Here is a 23,586-nt window from a genome sequence, read left to right as displayed (position 1 = left end):
ATCTTGTTAAAAGGGTAAACGTCATCCAGCATACGTGAAACATCAAAATTATTCGAATTAATTTATTACTAAAAGGAATATGTTCTTCTTATTGTAATAATATATAGCAACCTAGGTATAATCTCGCTTATATATAAATATACTAGTTATCGCCTGTGGCTCGCTCTCGTTTAAGGAGTTGGTCGCCTGGTGCTAGGCACAAAAAACGGTCTATGTCCATGAAAATTTAACCCAATTCGGTACAGCGGTTTGGTCGTGCAAGAGCAACAGACACACAGACAGACGGAGATACCTTTGCATTTATTCGTATAGATGCATGATGATGATGGGGTAGGGAGCGATAGTGGAGTTGGGGCACGTTATACGAGTCAATTTTGCCCCCAAGGCGCGCCAATAAAACAATATAGCCTCTATAAATAGGCATCCGTCACGAGTAACTACCCTCTTTTTCTCTGTTTGAATGGAAAATTGATCTTCCCCCTCTCAAGGAGGTGACCAATTTCAAAGATATGATGTTTATGAATATTTAAATAAGTTTATTTTAATATCTATTTTTCTTGGTGGTTAACACACGTATTTTAAGGCTATTAAAAGTTGCGAGTTAAAATTTTTAAGGCTATAATATATTTTGTCAATAATACTTCATTTTTTTTCATTTATAAAAGTATAAATTACATTCTCTAGATCTCCCATAATAGAACTAAGACTATCACTCGACCAAACGGTTTGGGACTTATTGGAGGCAACATGCTGCTTCAAACATGGGAGTTGGCTGTCGTATAATTTTACTTATGTGAACCCGTGAATCTTCAACGAAGATTGCGGGTCCTTGGTCCAAATTTGATCCTGAATTTTGATGTCGACCAATTGGAATTCGTCTGATACAAAAAAACTTCGTATCTATCCGTATTGGAGCAGCGTGGCTGATTGAATTCAAAACTCTTCAAAATGAGAGATCTTTCCAGAGTGTCCAGCTGCTGGACATTTACAACTTGTTACTTTACTAGACAAATAGCTCATTCAACCTCTGTTAAATATTTTAAACATTACAATGCACAATATATAGATATTTTAAGTAAGTTTTACATACATTAGCAGCCCGTAAATGTCCCACTGCTGGGATAAAGCCTCCTCTCCCTTTGAGGAGAAGGTTTGGAGCATATTCCACCACGCTGCTCCAATGCGGGTTGGCGGAATACACATGTGGCTGAATTTCGTTGAAATTAGACACATGCAGGTTTCCTCACGATGTTTTCCTTCACCGCCGAGCACGAGATGAATTATAAACACAAATTAAGCACATAAAAAGTAAGTTTAGTATTACATATTATTTCTAAGCCATAAGATCTATAATTATATACCACTTATTTTCATGATGTCTGTCTGTTAACAACAATAAAAAAAAATCGAAAATGTATAATTCAATTGTCTGCAAGACGACACAAGCCCTTTAAGCATAAAATTGCTCTCAAATGAATGAGAAAATTTAAATTACTCTTGACTGGGAAAGTTCAGAACGATCGTTGGAATAAAACATTTTTTATTAGGCTTAGCTTTCAAGAAACGTTTGAGAAAATAAAAATTACAAAGAATTATATTAAATAGTTAGTCGAGAAATAATAATTAGCATTAGCAGCCTGTAAATTTTCCCACTGCTGGGCTAAAGGCCTCCTCTCCCTTGAGGAGAAGGTTTGGAGCATATTCCACCACGCTGCTCCAATGCGGGTTGGTGGAATACACATGTGGCAGAATTTCGTTGAAATTAGACACATGCAGGTTTCCTCACGATGTTTTCCTTCACCGCCGAGCACGAGATGAATTATAAACACAAATTAAGCACATGAAAATTCAGTGGTGCCTGCCTGGGTTTGAACCCGAAATCATCGGTTAAGATGCACGCGTTCTAACCACTGGGCCATCTCGGCTCTTATATAATACCGAAGTAATAATAACGAAATTAAAAATAATATCTATTTTAACTTGAACTTTTATATCCATCATATCTTGTCTTTGCTGCTGGCCTTAAATATATATTGTCTCTGGAGTTAATCCTGGATAAAGGATTAGGTCATGATAAAAATGCACTGTCATCGAAAAGGAACCAACACGTACAATTTCAACTTTAAATTATGTAATGATAAAGTTCGTACAAGCGGACGGACAACAGACCGACTACTTAAGTAATCACCATCGCACATAGACCATAGACATTAACGCAGTTAGAAATTTTAACCATTCCTTACATCTTCAACGCACTACAAAACTTGAGAATGTTATATCCCTTTTGCCTTTAATTACACTGGCTCACTCACCCTTCAAATCGGTACACAACGTATTGCTGTTTGGCGGTAGAATATCTGATGAGCTCATTCGCTTTGGAGCTACGATGCCACAAACACACTTTCAAATTTTAACCTCCTCTTTTTGATTGGAAGTAAATAATATACTCAATATCATATGACCGATGACAAAAAATAAATTATAAATTAAAATAATAATAATAGTACAAAAATTAAACAAAATTATCACTATACAGTTCTTGATCTGATTTAATTACAATTGACATTATCCCTTAATCAAAAACTACTTTTTTACTAATATGATACATTCCTAACATATTTCTCTATATACCCCGTTTGAGTAGGTACCACCCACTAATCAGCTATTCTACCGCCAAATAACAGTACTCTGTATTGTTGTGTTCCGGTTAGAAGGGTGAGTGAGCCAGTGTAATTACATGCAGAAGGGACATAACATCTTAGTTCCCGAGGTTGGTAGCGCATAGGTGATGTAAGGAATGGGTAATATTTCTTACAGCGCCTTTGTCTATGGGCGGTGGTGACCACTTACGATCAAGTGGCCCATATGCTCGTCCGCCAACCAATACCATAAAAAAAAAAAACATTTTTATATATGTTTGCATACAGCTCCATTGTTTAAAACATTTAATAAAGCAATATCAATTTCAGTGATGTTCAATATTGTTGTTTATATTTGAAGATTCAGGCGAAATTTCACGTCGGATTTCCCACCCCATCGGATAATGCACCTATATTTACGCACTCTCTACCTAACCACCTAGCCACCCTAGAAGTTGGCTGCTTTTGAGGAAATCAGCCAGGAAATCATCACGATTATTGAACTCGTGGATTCATCAGCTTAGAATACAATTTTTCACGAAAATGTTTCAAGAACTTGTTTACAACATTATCCTTAATGGGTTAAAAAAGAAGTCTATGTCCATAATTGGGCTTCAAGCTTGCTTCGAAAAAAAAAAACTGTGAAAACGTAACAGACAGAGAGTCAGAGCTACTTTCGTATTTTTATTATATGCACAGATTATATCTATATCGTCAGGGTAGAATACCGATGGTTTTATAATAGGTATTCCGGTGTACTAGTCGTTCTGGACATCGTCGAGTTCCACATACCCCCCACTTCACGTGGGGGAAACGCGTAATGCGTTATTCATTCTATTATTCAGTTTATTTCTGACAAAAAAAAGATTACTCATATTTTCCTATAAATAATTAATAAACTTCAAATTATATCTTTCAATAATTAATTAATTATTGAATTACCAGACGTAAGTTAATTTTCACACCTTTATAGAACGATAAGCATTTGTATTTAATGATAACGTTAATTTGTTGACAACTTAAATTTCATAGTTAATTAATCAACATGGGCGCCATTTTGAAATATTCGTCACAGAGTAAAAAAGAACAATATATAAAGCCTAGGTTTATTTCGTATCATTACTAGTGAGTTGGTGAAACATATCAGACAATATGAAACTTCTTATCGTTTTCGCTTTTTGCCTGATCGTTGTCGCGGCTTTGCCTGCAGTAAGTTTTTTTTTAATATCTTAATGTATAAGCGAAGAGTACAATTAAAAATTAAATTATTAATTATATTAGTAAAACAAAAAATCCGAATTCGGTAACTGACAAAGAGATAGATATAAATTTACTTTATTAAGGCGGCAATAATAGTAATAAATTTGGCGGTATTTTTTTTTTTCTTAAAGATATCTGTCAAAGATATTTATCAATGGTAATTTTTTACTTTTTTATTACTATAGCCGAACCAGCAGGACGATGAGGATCAAGAACAGGTTCATAATTGTTTATAAAAAATATTATTTTTGATTCATGAAAATCAATACTCTAAATCTTTGGATAACTTGCTTTACAGCAAACCCGAAGAAAATTAAAGAGTGTTCGCTTACAAGTAAGTCAATAAAAAAATTTTAGTAGTGAAAATAAAATATAATACTCAAAGAATTACTCAATTAATTTTTTTTTTTATGTTTTATTTTTAGCTAGTCGACAACGATAAAGTAAATACTCTTTTATGTCTATCTTTTTGCTAAATAACATGACTATTTATTAATCATTGCGTCGTAATTTTGAAACATATTTTTTTTCCAATTTTAAATAATATTGTTTATTGAACGTGATAATTCTTATTCTTATTAATAAAAATTGGGAAAAAGTATAATAAATTATAATTCATAACAAATTATAATGTATTATTCTAAATTTAAACCACGGTATTTTTAAAGACGTTGATTAACAGATGATATGTTAAACAATGTTATGTCTTTTTCCTTCGAATGCGAAACCAATGACGACTGAAAGAGACAGGTTTCTATTTGACTAAACGTCCTCTGAGCAACATTTTTTAAGCATTGCTGATATTTTTTACAACAATATACCTAAACACTCGAATTATTTTTTTCAGAAACATTCAACTCAACTCGGTCAAGGAGTAAGATAAAATTCATCTTTTTAAAATTTAAATTTGTTAAAGAATTATAAAAATAAAACAAACTTAACAATAGATTTAATAATAATTTATAGTTTGGATTATTTAAATAATATCTAGATAAGAATGTTGCACTACAAAATAACTAAAACAAACCAGCCATCTTGGCTTGCGTGACAGCTGCGCTTAACACTCGCCAAACGTCATACTAGTTCACTAGAGTGCGTGTACTTAGTGGTCAAATATTGACCACTATTTTTTCGACGCATCCTCAACATTGACAGCAGGGCCGGATCTACCATATGGCTTTTTGGGCTTCAGCCCAGGGCCCCGTGGATTCAAGGGGGCCCCAGCTAAGTCAAGTCAAAGTCAAAAATAGACGATAATGAATCCATAACTTTATTAAATTAAACAGATCGTAAGTCCTGCAATAAATCAAACCCATTCAATTAATTGAATTCAAGTCTACGTTTAGATATGTCTTAGGTGGGCCCCTGAATAGTGTTAGCACAGGGCCCCCTAAACTTACGATCCGGCCCTGATTGACAGTCTATCCAGACATAAACAACCCAATAAACCAAAACTTTTTTTTTAATTTAAATCAATCCCAGAGAATTAAATATACAGTAAGTTTACGTAATAATTATTCAAAGTGATTGAACTTATTTTTTTTGTTACAGAACGCTGCAGCAGCCCAGAGAAGTGTGAGTTTACATACAGTAATAAATATAATAATTAATTATTAAAAGTAAATTACCATATAAAAAAAAATCAATAACACAATATAATATTTTATAAGCATATAAGTAATAAAATGTATATATATGTATTCATTAATTAGTATGAATTAAAAAACATTGCGTTTAAATCAAATGTCAAATCAGAAAGAGACAAATGTATTATCTAAACTCCGCTAAGCAACGTATATAATTGAGGCCGTTAACATTTAAATTTAGAACTTCAGTCTGATTAATATTTTTCTTTTTTTTCTTTTATAGTACTATGGCAAATCCTACGATCTTGGCGTATGTATACACTACATTTTCTTTCGATACTTTTTTTAAATTTAGAAACAATACTGACCTTTTCTTTTTTTTTTTCAGAGCCTGAGTTTCAGATACGTAAGAACTTTCATCATATTTTTTTATATCTATATTAAGAATTGACAAAGTCTTTTTCGTAATGCCTAACAAGCAATCTAATTTAATTAGAACAATATACCATCGAAGATGCGCTTAGCTATTTCTCACGCTTTAAATTTAGATTATTGACGTGGAACATGTCTTACATGAATGTACTTTACTGATATCTGTATTTAAAATGGTGGAAAAGAGTAACTACTGAGTTTCTTGCAGGTTCTTCTCGGTAGAATCTACTTACCGAACCGGTGATAGCTTTACATTAATTCAACACTGTAACATGACAATTCAAAAGTGTATGAGTCTACTTAACATTAACAGCCTGTAAATTTCCCACTGCTAGACTAAGGCCTCCTTTCCCTTTGTGGAGAAGGTTTGCATATTCCACTACGCTGCTCCAATGCGGGTTGGTGGATACAAATGTGGCAGAATTTCGTTAAAATTAGACACATACAGGTTTCCTCACGATGTTTTCCTTCACCGCTGAGCACGATATGAATTATAAACACACATTAAAACATGAAAATTCAGTGGTGCCTGCCTGGGTTTGAACCCGTAATCATCGGTTAAGATGCACGCGTTCTAACCATTGAGCCATATTTTGAATTTGAAATATATATTTTTTTATCTATATGCTTTTTTTACAGTATTCTCCGTATTATTATGGCTCCTACAGACCGGTAAGATTTAATTTTTCTCCTACTATTAACGTGTAATGAATTTTAATAATGCCCAGTTATAGCACTGCCGTTTTTAAATTAATAAAAAAATATAGATTTCTACGATTAAAACATATTTTTTTTAAATTATTTTATAATAACTTGTATTCAATTTAACGGTTTTGTGACATTTATACAATTTCTTTCTGTGGTTTGCAATATAGAAAAAGATATTCTTTCAAAATTGTACTATTTCTCACTTTGGGGCGATTACCCTGCTTTTTTACTTTCAATAAAATCAGTAACTCATTCTTTTTTACTTTACAGCCATATTATGACACCGGTGACTACTACAACAAGGTAATTAAAATTATTTTAATTAATATTGACTGACAAATAATCCACCTAATGGTATATAGTCAACTCGGCCTATCGACGTTAGAACTTTTACAAATATTAACTAACCAATTTATTTCGTCTTTTTTTATAAAATCTTCACATTTCTAATATATATTATTAGAAATTATGTCTACATATCAATATGTATGTTCGCTACAACCTCGTCTAGATCTTTGCCAGTTTGTAAGTTAGATGACGAGCCATGGTGCAAAACCAAAATTAAGAAAAAAAAAAATAGACTCAAGGAGCCAAGTTGGCAGAATTGTTGGTCCTTTGACAATTTCATTCACTTTATTTATAAATTCATATATATAATGAAAATAATTATAACATTGTCTTTTTTTCTCAACAGTACAACCGCTATTACAAGGTAACCGAAATATCTTAATGTATTTTTCCATTTCTATTAGAAACGATTACTTCACACACACTCACCGCGCACTCTCCAAAAATAATCACTTAAATTACCATTTAAAAACTTTTTCTATTCCTGATATATTTTCTTTCTTGTCTTCGAGTCCTATTGAATTAAAAAAAAAAACAAAACGCTATCATCATAACAATTTAATTAACTATTGATTGATGTCTTAGTGGTAGGAATTTGTGCAAGCCCGTCTGGGTAGATACCACCCACTCATCATATACCGCTAAACAACAATAGTGTACCAGTGTAACTACAGGCACAAGGGACAATACACCTTAGTTCCGAAGGTTAGTGGATGTAGGGAATGTTTAATATTTCTTACAGCGCCATTGTCTATGGGCGGTGGTAACCACTTACCATCAGATGGCCCATATGCTCGTCCACATAAAAATAAACTATTTAAATTTATATCTTAATTTTATTTTTGGGAGCACACGGAGTAAGCGTGAGTTGTTTTTTACTAAAGTTCATGTAAAAGGACATTATACACAACAACACAAATATTTCTGCTTGGCGGTAAAATACACGGTGGAACCTACACAGACCTGCTCGCATACATCCCTACCAAATATACAATCAACTTATACAGTGATTCATTTAATGTGTATAATTTTTACAGCCAACTTACGGAAATACCGGCTATGGATATGACGTAAGTATTGATTTAATTTTAATTTTCATTGAATATCGTTCCAGATGAACGAACTCACAATCGCGTTTATAATATCAGTTAGGATAAACTGTCCTTTGAATAAAAATCAAAGATAAAGAAAAACAACTTTGAAGTTAATTAATCACAATCTATTTTATTACAGACAAACACGTATTACGTAAGTACTATACGATAGTTTAAAGAAATGTATGTTTCGATCAGTGTTTGGCAGTATTGTGCGAATCTTCTGTAACAACTCACTGCATATCTCACTCGAGAAATCTTGAGAAAATACTTAACATATTTCACTGTTTTGATATGTATCCATTAAATGTTATATTTATTATGGACTAGCTGTGTTGCTTGAATTTAAGTTATTTGGATATTGTAGCGGGATTTTATTTTTATTTTTTATGTAATTCTAAAATAAAAGTAGCCTAAGTTACTCCTTATTGCATCCGCTATCTGCCAGTGAAAGTCCCGTCGAAATCAATTCAGCCGTTCCAGAGATTAGCCGGAACAAACAGACAGACAAAATTTGTTAAAAATGTTATTTTATTTTAATATTACAAACGGACACTCCAATTTTATTATATGTATAGATAATGTCGTACATAACTTACTGTCATTTCACGATCGTGGTTTTTGTATCGTTTAGACTAGCTCAGTTTGACATTGACAATGACAATCATGGTGAATTTAATTAAATTTAATTTTCTCCTTTATAGGGTCAAGGTCAAGGATATACCAATACTTATTACAACCAAGGATACCAACCATACTTGGTAAGTTAAATAGCATCGTCTTATCAATGTCTTAGTCTAACTAAATTAATATTAATTAATTTACTTGGTGGTAGGGCTTTGTGCAAGCCCTTCTCAGTAGGTACCACCCACTCATCAAATATTCTACTCAATATTGTTGTGTTCCGGTTTGAATGATGAGTGAGCCAGTGTAACTACAGGCACAAGGGACGTAACATCTTAGTTCCCAAGGTTGATGGCGCATTGGTGATGTAAGGAATGGTTAATATTTCTTACAACGCCATTGTCTATGGGCGATGGTGACCACTTACCATCAGGTAGCCCATTTGCTCGTCCGCCTACCGATAAAATTAAAAAAAACTATTGCCAGTTTAAAAAAAAAAACAATAATATAATTATCTCATGTTGTTCTTAATAGAAGGGCCACACTTTGTAAGATTTTCATGTTATTTATTTCCTAAACGTAAAGGCACAAGTAATTCATCTTACAGCTTAATCGGCTTAGTAATATAAATACTTTTTTCTTTTTCGTAGAGAGAACAGGACGACGATGACGAAAACTAACGTTAAGGTTTCATCGACCCTGCTACGGAACATCTTCAAATCGCGTATTCAATATATCTGTTATAATTCGAGAATAAATAGATAAACTGCAGCTCATTTACGACTATTATTTTCCCCTATTACTTATTAGAAGTTATCAATTTCGACTTAAATATATCATAAGAAAAATCAAATTTTATAAACTGACATTATTTTAAACATCTTTATATTTAAATAGTGATGTATAGTTCTCGAAATAAATCGATTAATTAACGATCTTTGAAAGCATTCTTTTTTTGAATATAACTGTTAACAATTATACAAAATATAGTTCCAAGTGTATAAGCTTATGAATTACTACTTCTCAGGGCTTGGTTTCGGGGAGGACATCCGGGGCTACAGCCCTGAGGCAATTTAAGACTTCTAAAACAAATAAGATCCCAATTCCAACGAGTAAATACATATAATAATGAAGATATAGTAAAATGCTAGTATAGTTCTTATATTTTCTTCCATGTCTGTTAAAATTTAAATACCGAACGGAAAAAAATGTTTAATTTAGTGCAAGTCTACGAAAGACCCGATCGAAAACCTATCCACAATTATAGATCTTTAAAAGTTAATGATTTTTTAATCGATAACATGTATCCGCAAAATTTCTTATAATAAACGAAATAATTTGATATTAAATTCATAAAATTCAATGACATGGAAGTTCAACGGGCTGCCATGTTTGACGTTTACGGATGCGTTCAGAAAGTGTGTTCAAATAATATTTTACCCGAGCGATGCCGGGTTTTCATCTAGTATTTTTTTATAATCTCCTGCTACTGCTGCTACTATTGAATGGATATTTAGACTTAGACAATGGTCGAAGTCTAAATATCCATTCAATATAAAAGCACTACACTGTCTTATTGAAAGTCAAAAATAACCAATTCGAAAAATACCTCAGGTCTGAAAAGTTCTGGTGAAAATCAACGACATTTACCTTTAGTTGACAATTTGTTTACAATATATATCACTGTAAAATTTTAAATATCGTTAGATTATAATATCACAAGAGTATAAGCTGTTGAAAGATCATGAAAGATAGAACTTACAATAAAACGTATAAATAGTCGTTTACAATCGTTTGGTTAGGTTAGGTTAGAGTTTTTTATAATTCAACTGAATTTAACTTCGTAAGATTATCATCTACCGAAAAATAATGGGTTTTATTCTGATCAATATGTTAAGGTTCAAATATATTATAAAAATTACTTTCATTTTATTCCCAATCGTAGCTTGTACAACCGGGTACAATCGCCGCCATCGAGAGACCTACTCAAATACTTGAGCCATACACACGTAAAGAAGGTTTAAACATACATTTAAGATATTAGTATGCGAAACGGCCTGAAGGCAATCTTTTCTTTTAAGAGCTTTTATAATATCCATTAAGAGATGAACTTAACAACGTAACATTTATTTTTATTTATATTTACAATTGAAAATTTGTTGAATAAAATTAAAATTGCTGCCTCTATTTGTTTAATAATTTAATTTATAATTTTGTATCTTACATAACTGATTTAATGTTTATAATTATTCTTGATAATTGCTTATTGTTTTCATAATTTATCTAACAGACAAGCTCAGATTATCTTAATTTTGTTAATTATATAAATTATCCTTTAAATTAAAATAAAATTGTAATTATGTAATATCTTCCTTTTTTTCTTGTTGCTCTAATAATGTATATTATTTATGAGTGGAAACTTGATTGGCTTGTGATTTAATTTGTATTTGTTAATATTAAGACTTATTGTACTGTTTGTTTCCCAAATAAAAAAAAAAAATAAATAAAAAAAAAAAAAAAAAGAAAAAAATAAATAAATAAATTGTCAGTAGTTGACATGTTGTTTTAAAATACATAATTACCAACATTATTGTAGTTCCTCATTATAACAAGTACGTACACAATTTATCTTTGATTATCGGTAGTGCTTACATCGAATCGGTGATTTTATTTTAAGATTAAATATAATATTGTAACTGTCTCGTTGGTCTCGTAGTTAAATGTAACGCCACACTTCTGCATTTAAACCTGAGGTCGGGCCGATAAAAGTTAATGGGTTTTTCTGTCGAAAAATTCTTAGTAACCGTCCGAAGACTGTTACTTCTTTTTTTTATAATGGACAACATCACATACATACTCTCATCCCAATGTAAGTAGCTAAAGCACTTGTGTTATGGAAAATTAGAAGTAACGACGGTACCACAAACACCCAGACCCAAGACAACATAGAAAACTAATGAATTTTTTCTACATCAACTCGGCCAGGGATCGAACCTGGAACCTCGGAGTGGCGTACCCATGAAAACAACTACTCGACCACGGACAACACACTACTCGACCACGGAGGCCGTCTTTATCCAACCCATGCCCTACTGTAAACATTAAATATCTAAAGAAAATATCTTATAAATATAATGTAGAATTACGAAAGTATCACGTCCACTCGTCGAACACATGATGTAATCTCCGATCTGTTTGTCATTGTCTTTCACTCTCCTTTCCTTCATGTACCAATAATACGCTAATATAACTCAGACTTAGGCTATAATATATTCTCCTAAGCTTTAAACAGAAATTATATTTGATGTAGTTATAAATAAATTTCAGGACTGACCATTGAACTTGGCACCCATTTTGATCTCACATCATTTGTCGTTGAAATCAACAACCAAGACCTATATCATAATATTGAACTTGGCCCTCATTTCACATTTATGTTTTGATGGAATATCATTACTTTTTGTACATAAATTATTAGTAAGTACTTATTTATAAAAACATTAATACGAAATTGTTTTTGTCAAAATATTAAATTTACCTACGTTTACGGGGTATTATTGTCTTTTTTGTGTTCTATACTTGCAGTATTAAGCTAGTTACATATATTTTGAGTGGGAAATAAACATTCTGTATCATCGTACAGCAGTCTAAAATAAGATGTGATTTCTTTGAGCTGGTCCTTTTTATTTTTAGAGGTTAATTTGAGGAGTCGATTAGATAAAGTACAGCTGTCTTGACTTGTCACAATACCCATTCTTAAACGATTCAAAATTTCGCCCCACTCCGCTGCTCTGGCATCGCATCGCGCGCCGTATACCGAAATGCCTACTATTTAATTATTTATGATAATAATAATGATCTTACTCTAATGATGTGCGCTAAATATTGAAGCAATATTTAATACTTAATCCCAGTTAATAACGTAATAAATACGAAAGTCGACTATACTCTTAATTATAAATACTAAATCGAAAATTATTTTGGAAAATAAAAAGTAAAGATGGTATTCAACTCGTTATATATTCACGTGAAGACCTTAAAATCCACATATAAACTGGCTGTCATAAGTTTTCATTGCTGATTTTTACATTATTTTTTTATACAGTTATCATAGAAACTAAGTATATAAGTGTTCCTAATAGAATCAATTAAGTGAAAAATTATAAGAAAATTATAATAATTTACCAGTTTCAGATTTTTTCCTTTTTATTCACCTGATTACCTATCTGCATGCCAAATTTGAACTTTCTAGGTCACCTTGAATTGGTTTAGTTTTGATTGATAGGTCAGTCAGTGATAAAACTGTCAATTTTTGGACTTTAATATCTAAATAACCGTTTGATATGTGTTAATGAAATTTGAAGCACATATGTATCTCGCGAGTCTCAATATATGAGATAAATTTGACACGTTTATGTCAAATAGTTTTTGAGTTATGAGGAGGTCAAAAGTGGCTCGAAATGGTTCGTGTAATATTACACACGGTGCTGCTCGCCAGTTCTTTTCCTTGAACTTGGCTATACACGCTACTGCGTGTCTAGATGACGGAATGTGAAACAAGACGGAAAAACTCAGACGGGTTTGCACAACCCTTACAAGTGAACCAAGTTTATTTCGTTGGATCTGTCCACCGGTATCGGTCGGTAGACAAGTGTAATTGCTTGTATCCTAACTAATATTATAAATGCAAAAAGTCAGTTTTGTGTGTACCTCTTTACCGACTTCACACTCACAAAAACATGCGGTCCAAGCCGCGGTTTGAAACTAGTACTGAAAAATAAATTGACTTTGGATTATCCGCAAATATAATTCAATTATCGAACATTAATTTTCCAACATAAGCGACAACAAGATTTTAACAATTAACGTTATAATTTTCAAACGATAAAATTAATTTGCGGACAAGTTAAATTATACACTTAATTAATCAACATGGACGCCATTTTAAAATATTCGCCACGGTAATCAGTGTACCAATATAAATATGCGGGAATTCTTTGTACAATTCGTAGTAAGTTCGGTGATTGAAAACAGCAAACATGAAAGTTCTGTTCGTCCTTGCCTTCTGTTTGGCCGTGGCTTCGGCTACACCTGCAGTAAGTTCCTCAATATATTTCATTTGTTTTTATTTATTTTCGGGAAACATACAGCGTAGTATACATGCACAAATATTTGATACCAAAATAAGTATCTCATAGCCAACAAGGTTCCAATTTTACATTAAAACCTTTAATGAACCTAATAGGAACAGGTAATTAACAGATAATCAAAGTATATAAAAAAACTGATACGTCTTGAACCCCCGACAGAATTGATAGCTTAAAGAAACTTCAATAGTTTTTGAAAAGTAATTTAAATTAGAAACAATAAGAATATTAATGATAAATATAGTTTTTTAAGACTTTTACGTCAAAGATAACTGTAACATACATTATATTTGTCACATGCTCTTACAAAAAAGAGATTTATGGCATAGTTCGTTCTACATAATGGAACATAAAAGGTATGCTTTAAATGAACAAAGTTATGTGGACACTTGATATAAATGTTGTGAACTATGTTTTGGTATAAGTTTCATGCATAATGGTTTAGTATTTGTTTATGCATTACAACAACAAAAATACATATGTATTAGTAAAGACTATATATTTGTATTATATGAAGTATATTTTTGCTATGTATAAATATTTCTACTAATATATTATATATATAGATATATTATAAATATATTTCGTTACTATTGATAAATAGAAAATATATATATATTTTTCTATTTCCGCAGAAACAACTAAATGTAGGAGTAAGTTCAAGATATATATTAATTTTTATTTTATTTACTATTTGTTATAAAGAAGATCTCACGAAAAAATGATCATAATGACCTCTCAATAAAGCTATCTTATATATATTTTTTTTCCTATATTAAATAGCCCCTGAGAGTTTCATACGTAAGTTAATATTATAATATGTAGTTCTCGGTAATTGTATATATATTAAAAAAAAAAAAATTTTTTATTTATTCCACCTCTTTCAACAGTCCCCGAATGCCGAGAGAACTGTAAGTATTATCATTTATATTTTATTTCATTTTCATAATAATTATATAATTTTTTTTTTTTATATTTAATAATGGACTGACTGCCACAAACCTTGGGCACTAAGACGTAAAGTCCCTTTTGCCTGTAATTACGCTGACTAAATTACCATTTAAACTGGAACATACTAATTAATGTTTTAATACATTTCTGTAAAATGACGATTCAAAAGTGCCTTATAAAGAATAAAATATATTTTAATATAATACTACGTATTATTCAAAATTATTATTATTTATATTAATTACTTTAAAATGTAACTTGTTTTATTACAGTATTATGGACAATCCTACGACCTAGGCGTATGTAAATTACTTATTTTTTTTTATGAATTTTACTTTAAACTTTGAAACGATATTAAATTACCTTTATTTTTCAGACCCTCGGCTTCAGATACGTAAGACAGTTTTTTTAAATAGTAAAATTTATATTATGAAATTATATAGAAACTATTTAAAAATGTCATTTTTATTAATTATTATATTTGTTTGTGTTTTTACAGTACGCGCCATATTATTACGATACGGTAAGATTATTTATTTCTTACTTCTTGGTATGGTTTTTATTAGCCAGTGTGTTGTTTAACATTAACAGTTCCAGAAAAATGTTGCCAGTTAAAAAAACAATAAATTATTTGACTAGTATTTTTTAGACTGCGATACATTTGAAGTTACTTTGAACAGCGAAATATATTTTTTATAAAAGTTTCTTTGAGTAAAGATCTTCAAGATTATAAGATTTTAAGTTTAATACTTACTTATTAGTAATGTATAATTTGTGAGAGTTTTCTCAAAATATGAATAATATTAAAACCTTTCGGTAATTTAATGGTTGCCAAAATGATAAAGAAATAATTATATTTGGAATACAGAATTAATACATTTAATTCGTTAGTAAATTTTATAATCTATTTATAACAAATAAAAAGCCGAAATTGCACGTTTTTTGTCGGTAGAATTGATATAAATTGATTAAAGTATACTTTAATTTGATTTTGAAACACAAAACAGTTCAGTGCATTTAATCCTCTGTTTGGTAAACGAATTCCTTTTTGAAAATATGCAAATGATGCATGAGATATGTTTTAATTGTATTCTAATTTCGACCAATACCGAACATGCATCTTTAGCATTTTTGCATTAGCAGCCTGTAAATTTTCCCACTGCTAGGCTAAAGGCCTCCTCTCCTTTGAGGAGAAGGTTTGGAGCATATTCCACCACGCTGCTCCAATGCGGGTTGGCGGAATACACATGTGGCAGAATTTCGTTGAAATTAGACACATGCAGGTTTCCTCACGATGTTTTCCTTCACCGCCGAGCACGAGATGAATTATAAACACAAATTAAGCACATGAAAATTCAGTGGTGCCTGCCTGGGCTTGAACCCGAAATCATCGGTTAAGATGCACGCGTTCTAACCACTGGGCCATCTCGGCTCCACACTAATAATAATAATATATAATTCTTCGCTATATATATGAATATATTAAAGTTGTTAATTTTTTTCTAGCCGTACTATGGTTATGGTGGCTACAATAATGTAAATATAAATTATTTTTATTTCTTACATATAAATAAGTCTAATTTTAATAATTTAAAAGAATAGTGCTTATGTATGTATGTTCGTGATTTGATTGTCCAATCGGATTGACCAGTCTTGTCAAATAGTAGATAAAAAAACAAAAGCAGTAATGTTATTGTTAATATTTGACACCAATTCAAAATGGCGACCAAGCTTATTAGAATCGATTTTGAATTAAAACATAACAATATGTAACTACTTAAAAAAAATAATATGATTTTAATTTAATTAGTAGAATATCAAGCTTGTAACAAAATCGAATTACAGAAAGATTTATCATTTTGAATTAAATATTAATATAGTTGCCAGTTTGATTTTTTTATATATATTAAAACAGACAGGAAAATAAGCTACCTGGTAATAAGTGGTTACATGGAAATGGGCGCTGTACAAAATATTAACTATTTTTTACATTGTACTTACGATTGCGACCAATTTTGAGAGATGGTCTACCAGTGATCCTCTTGAAGGTCATAGCTATCCTGATGATCTATGACTGAGTTACGCTACGGAATTGCATATCGTACAAGCCAGTATCCGATGAAGTCGTTTTCATTATAATTACATAGTATAAAACAAAGTCGCTTCCACTGTCTGTCTGTCTCTGTGTATGCTTAGATCTTTAAAATTACACAACAGATATTGATGCAGTTTTTTTAATTCATAGAATAATTCAAGAGGAAGGTTTTTACGTGTAATACATGCATAATATAGTAGAGAAACACTAATAATTTTAGAGTTTCTCTAATGCAATGTCGTAAATAAACACATTTTTTGCGCTTACATTGCAAACCCTAGCAGAACACTACGAAATAGATCAAAATAATGTACTTCAGTATTGTACACCTTAAAAAGGTCTACAAAAAGTCCTATTAAGTAACTTAAATAATTTGTGCATTAAATATAGATCAGTATGGCCCTTTATAGCATATAATTTAAATAAACATTTTCAAAGATATTACAGATTTAAAATGAGGGACATAGCGGTCAGTATTGTCTTATGACAAAAGGCTGTGAACATTGTGTATATTATACACAATGTTCACAGTATATTTTGTACATTCTGTAGTATATTTAGTATCAGCATTGCAGCTGTGCGTAGCCGAGGCACGTCGCTAGTGTAAGATAAAAAACGACTAGTGTGTATAGGCGTCAAATTGTCAGTTGATACTGAGATCAAATTAATTGTTCCTATTGCCAGTTTAAATAAAAATACTATCATAAAAAAGGATTCCAGATATAGATAACATAAATTTCAATAATTCAAATTTAGAATATGTAACAGACAACTAAAATATTGTATATTTTTTTAACAGTACTACACTAACGACCGTTACTACAAGGTAAGGAGTTTTTAAATGTATTTCAACGCCTTTCAAAGTATTTTAATGTAGAATAAACTTTCGAATGGAAAATGTTAGAAGGCATGGACAATATTTGAAATGTATTTTTTTTTTTTTTATATTGATAATGATTCATAATTCTTTTAACATATTAGTATTTAAAAAAGGGATTAATCATCGTAAAAGAAGAATGGGCCAATGGGCCACCTGTTCGTTAATATTAACTACTCCATACATCGTCCACAATCCAACCTTGGGAACTTAAATGTTATGTCACATGTGCCTGTAGTTACTGGCCCACTAAGCCTTCAAATCAGAACTAACTGATGGTATCTACTTAGACGGGTGAACAAAATCCTACCACTAAGTATAATATTATGACGAACAACCTATCAAACATACCCCTTACTTAAAATATTGTGATACTATCTTAAGTTAACGCACTTTTTTTAGGGTCCGTACTATGGCGACAAGGTAAAAAATACAATTAATAATTAGTAAATATTCAATTCAAATATCTTGTAATATTTTTATTTTCGATTACGATTCACATTTTTTTTTAAATTAAAATACATAGACTGGCAAATGGGCCCTGTAGTAAGTGTTCAGTACCGCCCATAGACATAGTCTGTCTGTAATATTAACCATTCATATCATTGGGACTTGTTGTGTATATAATTACACTGACTGTTGTTATCTTTAATATTTCATTGATGTGTCACCAACAACAGTTCATAGAGTAGTAATTTTTCTCGACGAGCTTAAGTTTTATCAATAATATTTCCTCAAACTTTCAACATTTAATATTAATTGAATTTCGATCGCTCAGCGAATACTAATCAATCAATAAATAAATACTGGACAACATCACATACATTACTCTGATCCCAATGTAAGTAGCTAAAGCACTTGTGTTATGGAAAATCAGAAGTAACGACGGTACCACAAACATCCAGACCCAAGACAACATAGAAAACTAATGAACTTTTTCTACATCGACTCGGCCGGGAATCGAACCCGGGACCTCGAAATGGCGTACCCATGAAAACCAGTGTGCACACTACTCGACCACGGAGGTCGTCATTTTTATAAAAAAATTGTGAATTTCTCCTGTTGTAATATAGGCTTCATAACTCACTTATATATACATATTTAATTTTATTATTTATTTTTTAGACGCCCTACTATGGTGCCAATGTAAGCTAAACCAAATATAATTACCAATATTTAAACACTCTACTGACATATAGTTTATCTACTAAATACTTTGATGTTTCTTTCACATATTAATTTTGTTGACTTCCATTAGTTATTCTTCATACTTTAGAAAAAAAACTAACAATTTACTGCAAGCGTTATTAAAAAAATATCATATTGAGATATTATTTTGTCATGAACTAAGTGCTTAGTTAACAAAGTTGAACAATAAGGTTATTTTCTTAAGCGGTAACATAAAAAAACTCTTTCCATTGACAAGAACTAATTTTTCTATGATATTTATCAAATTATTCAAATTTTAAACGATATTTTAGTACCAAATCAACGTAAATTAATACAAACGTTTTAATTTTCAGACCTACTATGGTGACAAGGTAAATATATACTAAAATTTAAGATGTATCAAAAACATCAGCTTAAAAAAAATTACATACATACTTCCTATAATAATTTTTTTAAATATCCTTTCTTAAATTTTCAGACCCAGTATTATGGTGACAAGGTATCGAAATAATTTTAATAATAATAATAGTATTAAAATTCTAGTACAACGTAGTTAAATTTTTCTGTCAAAACGCTCTCAGTAGCATCCCGGTGTTAAAAACGCGATAGTTTTACACTTGCACCACTCAGGAAGCACGCAAAGTTCTCTGTCCTCTGCCTGATCTTTCTTCCATTGTATGCAATTGTGCACTATAACAACTCCACCGCCAATATATGCATCTATCGACTTTTTGTTCCATAATTAAACAAAATGATTGCATGTAATATTTTATACCTTTGTATTTAATTTCAATTTTTTTATAGACACCCTACTACTACGGTGACAAGGTAAGCTAAAACTAACTCAATACAATGACTAATTAGTAAAAATTCAACATATATACATATATACTTATTCGTATGTGTCACAATAATTGCGGATATTGATATACCATTTCTTTAATTTTCAGACCTATTATGGCGACAAGGTAAAAATATATAACAATAATTCTGTATTATTAATAGATGGAACTAGATAGAATTTGCAAATACTAAATTAAAAAGGAGCTTATAAACTAACAAAAAAAAATATTAGTCTTTAATATGATAAGGTGATGAAATTATTTCAGTCATATTTTTAAATTATATAAAGATAGTTAATAAATTAATTAAGCCAATATTTAAGCAACTAACACTATATCCTTTTTGATTCAAAATTGCTAACATAAAATAAAAATATATATAAATAGCCATAAATCTGTAGTAAGCTTTATTCTGACAAAACATCCTCAGTAGCATCCCGTAGTTACAAATTTAACAATGTTTCAATTACAATATCATTTTTGAAGGGAAATTAAACATTAAATTGTATTAAATATGCATTATAATGTATTAATATATATTAGATACTAAATATTTTTAACAAATATGTAATTCCGAAATATCTTTTTTAGACACCCTACTACTACGACAAGGTAAGCTAAGACCAACTAATTACTAATGACTAATTAAAAGACGTTTCTACACATATGTACATAAACACATACATACTTAATCGAATGAATCCTTAATTTTAAGACGACCTTTTCAAAAATAATTCTATTATATGAAATAATAAAATAAGCTAGTATTTAAGTAGCAAATTCTTTGTATAAAATTACTTTTCATAAAATATAACTAAGTTTTTCTCTTAAGTTTATCCTCAGTAGCATTCCGTTAAGTAGTTGACAATGATCGTATTGCACGTAGACCGTTATTGGTACTGCGCTGATCTCTTTCCAATCGTGGGCAATTGCTACACCATCGGATTATGAGAGTTAAGACACAGGAGAGAGAGTTCATTTTAACTAAAGCATACTTTTTTTTTTCTTAAATATGTCGTATTTGTACAAGCTACAATTTTTACCTATATATTATGTGATTTGCAAATTATCTTTTTTAGACTCCCTACTACGGTGACAAGGTAAACGAATTAATTAAATAACTTATGTAACCCTTACAAATTTCTGTCCTTTTATTGTTAATATGTTTGATAAAATGGTCATGCAATTTTCGCCATTCCAATAATATATGAAATGGGCTTAAGACTTAGACTTTTCAGCCACAATATAAATAATTTCGGTGTTATAAAAATTTTTACAATAACGTTAAACCTATTTAACTGGAGACGCTTTAAAATTGTGTTCTTATAATCATTATATCCATAAAAATATCTCGATATAAATGTAATACCCCTTTTAATTTTTCAGACTTACTATGGCGACAAGGTAAATATTAGTGTTATGTTTCTATCTATCTAAATTGTATGAAATGGCTGAATGAATTAGACAGTCAGCCATCTGATACATTAAAAAAAACTTTATGTTCGACCATATAAACCGCTTTACTGAGCTGTGATATTATTAACAGACCGATTTGACATACAAGCAGGGACACAGAAACAGTGGACCCTTGGTAAGAAAAAAAATATATATTTATTTGTTTTCCATAGGTAACGTTTATAAAATTAATCGTTTATTCCTTTTCATTTTTTTTTTCTTGTTGTTAAAGTATAAGCGGAATTGTTGGAAGGTTTGAGGTAAATACATAGCACAAGTACATAACAATAAATAATAATGTTCTTCCACTCGAAATATATAAGGCCCTTAAGTACTTTAAAAAAATATTCAACAAAAAATCTTCATCATAAGTATATAAAGTCTATTTTAGTTTGCATGTTTAATGGTGATCAAACTTTTCTGAACTAAAAAAACTATTTAAGCAAGTTTTTAGATTGCTATTATTATATGACGGATCAATGTTAATTAATGATGAGTCTATTTAATTACATTATGTCAGTTAAGTGCCTATAAATGATAATTTATAAGACGTCGGGCTAGTAACAATATCATATGTATCTGTAATATCATAATATTTACAATTTTACAACTACTCGTACTGAGTTCAGAAAACTGATTTTTTTATTTAGCGCCATCTATCGTTACCGAGTTGTAACAATTGAATTATGAATTAAACTTTTAACTCTACGCTACAAAATATTGGACGAAATTACTACATTTATATAAAGTATTATTATTCTCTTCGCAGAGACAGCAAGACGACGAAGCTGAATACCAACGTTAAATGATCACCGCACTACGACTACCGTATTTCTTCAGACCGTATGATCATGTGATGTCAAATATTCTTGCTAATAAATAGCAGTATTTCAAAATATCTACGACTCTTATTTTCCTCCAATTTTAATATGCACATTGAAAATTTATTAAGATAACTATTTATTAAAATTATTAACAACATTAAACAAAATAAAAATACGCCGCAAAAGCAAGAGAACGAGCTTCAAAGATCGTTGTTGTTAGAAAAGTAAATTGAATTTCGAATTCGGTTTCAAAATGGCTACCGCCTCACAATATTTCCCGCCTTAGATCCATATCTATTAATTTATGTTCCAAATTATATTCAAATATAGGTACTTTTACAAGTTTTGAATTTCGAAATATGACTTCAGTGGAAAGAAAAGACAAGAAACTTACTACTATTATTATTATTTGATTAGTAAATCAATCACTTTCACTTAAAACGAGCATGGATAGATTATTACACGTTTTTTTGTTTAGTTTTATACTCTGAGGCGCACCTTAAACAGTATAAGTATCTTTACATTTTTGTAATTATATTCATTAATATTGTGTTTGCTAAATATTAATTCAGCTTTATAAAATCTAATACCTTTACTAATTAATGTTGTATAACGGATTATTGATTAAACAATTCTGTCTTCTTCTTTCGAATATCAAATCAATGGTAAATGGTATCTAGAAATCAGTACTTGTTTCAACAGCTAAACGACAGATCACTTGCTCTTAATTTAACAAAATATATAAGAGTATTGACTTCACGTTTATATAAGGCGCGATCATTTTTCATCGGTTTGATGCTAGTCACAATTCACAAATGACTGCCAAAACAGTTTTTAGGAACATAATAGTAGGGAACGCGGTCCTTGTTCTGACTAGCTAGATGCGAATTCGCAATTGCGATAAAATGCAACTACGTAAAAAGTCGATTGTCGCTATTATTAACATTTACTTATCGGTCAAATACATTTATTAACGTGTAAATACTAATCTTTAAATAGATTACTCTATTTTACTAGTTATGTGGACTAAAATAAATTAAATTGTTAAAGAAATCGGCTCGATATCTTATTAATAGCTGCTATACTTTAATATAATACCCACATGACGTTTTCAAAACAAACATAGCGCAATATTTGAAGGTGAAGAAATAAGAAAAATAAAGTAACACATAATGAGCCAATTTTAAAGAAAGAAGTATCACAAAAAGATCCAAGAAATTCTTCAAAATATGAAACTTTGATATATCTAACATATTATAATGTTTATTATTTTGCAATCATTAGGATATTATGATAACTTAATATTTAAATGGGAGTGCCATTAAGTTTTAAACAAGGTGCTTAATTATTTTGAAATAAATTTGTATGTATATCTTCAACATAAATTTATTAGAAAACTGTAGCACAAGTATTAGATTCAGATCATTATTATATTCATATAACCTCATTAACTTATTCTTAGAGCCAACTAGAATCACTGAATCCACTGGAACATGTATTGACAACATATTTACCAACTGTGTACCTAATCATA

The 23,586-nt window shown here is 30.4% G+C and overlaps 2 protein-coding genes across 8 annotated transcripts; both read left to right on the top strand.

The window, feature by feature from the left end:
- The first annotated feature begins 3,783 nt into the window (after positions 1 to 3,783).
- On the top strand, positions 3,784 to 9,465 carry LOC125074032. 2 transcript variants are annotated; one of them, XM_047685209.1, is made up of 15 exons: positions 3,784 to 3,848; positions 4,085 to 4,117; positions 4,198 to 4,233; positions 4,325 to 4,342; positions 4,747 to 4,773; positions 5,451 to 5,474; positions 5,769 to 5,795; positions 5,874 to 5,891; positions 6,557 to 6,589; positions 6,896 to 6,928; positions 7,320 to 7,337; positions 8,011 to 8,043; positions 8,207 to 8,221; positions 8,772 to 8,828; positions 9,342 to 9,465. In XM_047685209.1, exons 1-15 carry the CDS (start codon positions 3,792 to 3,794, stop codon positions 9,369 to 9,371), a joined length of 459 nt encoding a protein of 152 aa, XP_047541165.1. In that variant the 5' UTR covers positions 3,784 to 3,791; the 3' UTR covers positions 9,372 to 9,465. The 2 variants fall into 2 exon arrangements, with proteins under 2 accessions (XP_047541165.1, XP_047541166.1); XM_047685210.1 differs by lacking the exons at positions 4,085 to 4,117; positions 4,198 to 4,233; positions 4,325 to 4,342.
- A 4,257-nt stretch (positions 9,466 to 13,722) lies between these two features.
- On the top strand, positions 13,723 to 22,126 carry LOC125074020 (shematrin-like protein 1). 6 transcript variants are annotated; one of them, XM_047685193.1, is made up of 20 exons: positions 13,723 to 13,787; positions 14,474 to 14,491; positions 14,622 to 14,639; positions 14,729 to 14,749; positions 15,062 to 15,088; positions 15,166 to 15,183; positions 15,289 to 15,312; positions 16,296 to 16,325; positions 17,684 to 17,710; positions 18,164 to 18,184; positions 18,887 to 18,907; positions 19,285 to 19,302; positions 19,410 to 19,430; positions 19,736 to 19,759; positions 19,882 to 19,899; positions 20,365 to 20,385; positions 20,853 to 20,873; positions 21,160 to 21,177; positions 21,320 to 21,364; positions 21,998 to 22,126. In XM_047685193.1, the coding sequence occupies exons 1-20, from the start codon at positions 13,731 to 13,733 to the stop codon at positions 22,031 to 22,033; spliced, it is 504 nt and encodes a 167-aa protein (XP_047541149.1). In that variant the 5' UTR covers positions 13,723 to 13,730; the 3' UTR covers positions 22,034 to 22,126. The 6 variants fall into 6 exon arrangements, with proteins under 6 accessions (XP_047541149.1, XP_047541150.1, XP_047541151.1 ...); XM_047685194.1 differs by lacking the exon at positions 14,474 to 14,491; XM_047685195.1 differs by lacking the exon at positions 14,622 to 14,639.
- The last annotated feature ends 1,460 nt before the right edge of the window (positions 22,127 to 23,586 follow it).

This window comes from Vanessa atalanta, chromosome 26, assembly GCF_905147765.1.
Source record: "Vanessa atalanta chromosome 26, ilVanAtal1.2, whole genome shotgun sequence".
NCBI classification, from domain to species: Eukaryota; Metazoa; Arthropoda; class Insecta; order Lepidoptera; family Nymphalidae; genus Vanessa; species Vanessa atalanta.
Note: the sequence above shows the minus strand (reverse complement) of the source record. Positions and strands in the feature narration are given on the sequence as shown.